The sequence below is a fragment of the Ursus maritimus genome, unplaced genomic scaffold, assembly GCF_017311325.1.
Source record: "Ursus maritimus isolate PB19 unplaced genomic scaffold, ASM1731132v1 scaffold_5, whole genome shotgun sequence".
Classification (NCBI taxonomy): domain Eukaryota; kingdom Metazoa; phylum Chordata; class Mammalia; order Carnivora; family Ursidae; genus Ursus; species Ursus maritimus.
In genome coordinates, this window is record NW_024426663.1 from 86251504 (window position 1) to 86256504 (window position 5001).

General features: G+C 34.0%; 1 protein-coding gene across 1 annotated transcript; it reads left to right on the plus strand.

Annotated features, from left to right (window-relative positions):
* Window positions 1–443: 443 nt before the first annotated feature.
* LOC103680608 (olfactory receptor 14A16-like) lies at window positions 444–1376 on the plus strand. Its single transcript, XM_008710107.2, has one exon. It carries the CDS (start codon window positions 444–446, stop codon window positions 1374–1376), a length of 933 nt encoding a protein of 310 aa, XP_008708329.2.
* The last annotated feature ends 3625 nt before the right edge of the window (window positions 1377–5001 follow it).

Consider the following 5001-nt stretch of genomic DNA (forward strand, 5'->3'; position numbering starts at 1 on the left):
TATGCTATAATATGATAGAGAGAATTAAAGGGAGAAATAATTTCCCAGTTACCCATACTGAGTCTTCAACTACACCACAATCACAGTTCATATTGAACTAAAACAATTATCCAAGAATGAGTAAACAAATTATTTTATTCCCAATTTCCTGCTACTTTTTAACCTATCCCAGAAAAATAAAAAAAAATCCCCCATTTATGGATATCTGAGGTAGTATTGGTCTTTTTCATGTATAAGTGTTAGGCTATATTACATGAAAAATTATTCTGATCTGTTTTAATGACTATCTTAATATAGTTGTTTTTACATGCATTGAAGAAATTATAGTTTGCAAGATATGCTCTACCCCAGGAATAACTTCACAATCAGTGAATAACAGAACCAACACAAAGAGACAGATTCTGAAGATTCAAGAAAAATATATGTTTCAAAAAAAAATCATCATGCCTGAGAAATTAGCAAATGTGACCCTAATAACAGGATTCTTGCTCATGGGATTCCCTGATGACCAGATGCTACAAAGACTTTATGCTGCATTCTTCTCCCTGGTTTACTTGGTGGCACTGGTGGGAAACCTCCTCATTATCACCCTCACCACCATTGACCACCATCTCCAATACCCCATGTACTTCTTCCTCAAAAATTTGTCTGTGATTGATATCTGTTACATCTCTGTCACTGTCCCCAAATCCATCATGAACTATCTGACCAACAGCCATTCCATCTCCTTCGTGGGATGTGTCTCACAGGTTTTCTTTGTTGTTTTCTTTGCCGGCACAGAGTTTACCCTCCTTCTGGCGATGTCCTATGACCGCTATGTTGCCATCTGCTGTCCTCTGCACTATGAGGCCATCATGAATAGAGGTTCCTGTGTGCAGATGGTGACAGCATCATGGTTCACTGGTTGTGTCTATGGATCCATTCATGTTGCAGGCACATTTTCTGTCCATTTCTGTGGTTCCAACATAGTGCATCAGTTTTTCTGTGACATTCCATCATTGCTCACACTGGCTTGTTCTGGGGAGCAAATTCTAGAATATGTGTTTATTATTGTCAGTTGTTGCTTTGCTTTTGTATGTTTTACTTTCATGGTTGCTTCCTATGTTTACATTGTGTCCACTGTCCTAAGAATTCCTTCCTCACAAGGCAGGTTTAAAACCTTCTCCACCTGCATGCCCCATCTAACTGTGGTAACCTTGTTCCTCTCTTCTGCATTTATTGCATATTTAGGTTTAAACTCAAAATCGCCATCATCACTGAACCTTTTTATGCCTGTGTTATATTCTCTGTTACCTCCCAGCCTGAATCCTATCATTTACAGCCTGAGAAACAGGGACATGAAGGTGGCCCTTGGAAAATTTTTTGGTGAAAAATGACATTTTATATATATATATATATATATATATATATATATATTCATAATATCAATGAATCTGATATCTACTAATGTGTATGGAATTTTTGGTTTATGCAAATAATTTGAAAATCACAAATAAAATACTTTCAAATACAAATACACAGAATTTCAAATTATTTGTTTTATACAAATTGTTGTAAATTTAACAGATACACATTTTATTATTGGTGCTGTTCCATAGGATGTACATTTATATGGCAAGATGGATCTGAATGTCAGTTGAGTGTCTTGCATATAGAAATGGTATCCACTCACTCATCCATCCTCTCCATGAGATAATCCCTTCTCCAAGGTACTAGACACTGGGGAGGGAATCGCCCACATCCTGATAAAGTGTTGAGCTGGCTGGGTATGTAGAAATGGGTTTCCTGATGGCAGAGCTAAACTACCACAGAAAACACCAGCCACTCTGGATCAACAAAATCTTTGTTGATGTCTTTTGATCATGTTCTATTTAAGACAAAAATGCTTTGACAATCTATTAAGATTTCACTTGATCTGTATATCTGACAAAAAAATACGGGTTGGTAATTCAGCCCCTCACTTGCTTAAGAGCTCAGAAACAAGTATATGTCCTAAAAAACAGTGAAGGGACAATAAACATTGTGTGTGCTGAAAAATTGTCAACAAATATGCTCAAAATCAATTGTGATTTTCCTAGCCTTATATTTGTCACATAGTACTGGAGACATTTTTTATATGATAGATATGGTCAAAAACACCATTTATAAAGTTTATCCACAGAAAAAATTGATTATACAACTTAGTTATAGTGATGTCAAATTCTATTGTGTATTAGATTCAGATACACTGTTTATAAAATAATATCCCTTTATATAAAGATGAGATGCGTCAAAATTATGTATATAACGTTTCTGAGTTTTCAATAAGCAAGATAATAGAGAGTATGCACATTCCAGGGTTTCACTCTTAGTCCTGTGTATACAAGGATACAAATGTCAGTCATTCTAGAAGGAAAGCCATAAAATATAAATGAGGAGCTATGACAAATTTTTTAAAGGAATGGTATACAATATATCTGTGGACAGTCTAGGCATCAATTAGGAGAGATATATATGGAATTAACCAAACTAAATCAAAGGCGCTTGCTCCAAATTAAGAAATAAGTGTGCCATTTACAATAAGAATATATGGTGATTTGGATAAAATTGCAAATATTAAATGGTAATGTTGGGCAAGAAATAATCTAACTCTAAAAAAATGGTAATATATCTATGATCATGCTTTTTTTTTTTTAGGATTCGTATTTATTTATTTGACAGAAAGGGAAAGAGATAGCGCAAGCAGGGGTAGCAGCAGGCAGAGGGAGAAGAAGGTTCCCCGCTGAGCAAGGAGGCTGATCTGGGACTCCATCCAAGGACCCTGGGATCATGACCTCAGCGGAAGGCAGATGCTTAACTGACCGAGACACCCAGGCATCACCTGATCATGCTAATTATAAAATAAATTTAAACTAATGTATAAAATAATTGTATAAAAATTAAACAAAACCACATTCTTAAATAAAATAGCATGCATCAAATGAAGTAAATACAGTTGCATACAGAATTTATATCATTAATGAAAAAGAGAAGACATAAATATAAGAAGTATTGCAAAGTAAGCTTGATTCATCATGGGAAAAAAAAATCAATCTTATTGGGTGTCTAAAATATACCAGATCACTTGGCTCAAATTTCAGACTGAATACAACTAAACAAAATTCCTTTAAATGTTTTCTCACTGATATATTTGGTCTATTTTTTTAAGATAGCATTATTTTTGGACTTATTGTGCTAATAGTTCTTCCTTATGTCTTTCATGGGAATAAATGTTAATTCTTAACGTAGGTTGTGTTTTATATCATAAGGTTGATGATTTTTTTTTTTGTTTGAAAATGTTATTTTAAACTGAGTGCTTTATTATGTCCTTTTTCTACTCTGAAAGCATCTTGCAGTATGGGTGCACACAACTTGGTATTATTATTTACTTTGTCAAAGTATTGTGGCATTTAGGTTTTTGTTTTTTGGGTTTTCTTTTTTTTTAGTGTGAACATTCATATACTAATATGTTTAAAATATGCAAAGACAAACACAGGATTTCCTTATCCTCTGCTAAAATGTAACTATATTGGCTTTTCCCCCCCAATTTATTGAGACATAATTATAAATAGCATTGTTTAAGTTTAAGGTGTGCAACATGTTGATTTCAAACTTATGTATTGTGATATGATTACTAACATGGATTTAGCTAGCACCTTCATCACATCATATAATTACTATTTTTTGGCATCATAGTTATATAAAAGAACTACTTCCTTAATTTGCAAGTTAAATATACAATACTGTTAAATTTATACAAAACACTGTGCATTAGGTCAAAAGAGATAGCAAGTATTGGTGAGGATGTGGAAAAAAGAGAACATTTGTACACTATTGGGATAGTAATTTGTAAAGATACAAAATAATTGTATGGAAATTTCTCAAAAATGAAAATGGAAGTATTGTATGACCTGAAAATAATTATATTTATTATATTTAACAGATACATTAAACTTTTTTAATTTGTTTTTTATTGTGCTAATTAGCCAACATATACTACATCATTAGTTTTTAATGAAGTGTTCAATGATTCATTAGTTGTGTATAACACCCAGTGCTCATCACAACATGTGCCCTCTTAACACTCATCACCCAGTTACCTCATTCCCCCAAACCCTCCCTTCTGTAACCCTCAGTTTGTTTCCTTGAGTCTAGAGTTTCTCATGGTTTGTCTCCCTCTGATTTCTTCTGATTCAGTTTTTCCTCCCTTTCCCCATGATCCTTCATGCTATTCCTTATGTTTCACATATGAATGAAATAAATGATAATTGTCTTTCTATGTTTGACTTATTTCACATAGCGTAATCCCCTCCAGTCCCATCCACTTCGATGAAAATGGTGTGTATGAAATCTTTTCTAATGGTTGAGTCATATTACATTGTATATATGAACCCCATCTTCTTTATCCATTCATCTGTTGAAGGGTATCTTGGCTCCTTTCACAGTATGGCTATTGTGGACTTTGCTACTAAGAACATTGGGGTACGTGTGCTGTTCTTTTCACTACATCTGTATCTTTGGGGTAAATACCTAGTAGTGGAATTGCTAGGTTGTAGGGTAACTCTATTTTAACACCTTGAGGAACCTCCATACTATTTTCCAGAGTGGCTGTGCTTGCTTGCATTCTCGCCAACAGTTTAAGAGGTTTCCGCTTTCTTCACATCATCACCAACATTTGTTGTTTCCTGTCTTGTTAATTTTTGCCATTCTAACTTGTGTAACATGGTATCTCATTGTGGTTTTGATTTGTATTTCCCTGATGACTAGAGATATTGAACATTTGTTCATGGATCTATTAGCATTTGTATGTCTTCTTTGGAGAAGTGTATGTTCATGTCTTCTGCCCATTTCTGGACTGGATTATTTGTTATTTGGGGCTTGAGTTTGATAAGTCATTTTTTAAAAAAAATATGTTATGTTAGTCACCATTCAGTACATCATTGGCTTTTGATGTACTGTTCCATGATTCATTGTTTGCGTATA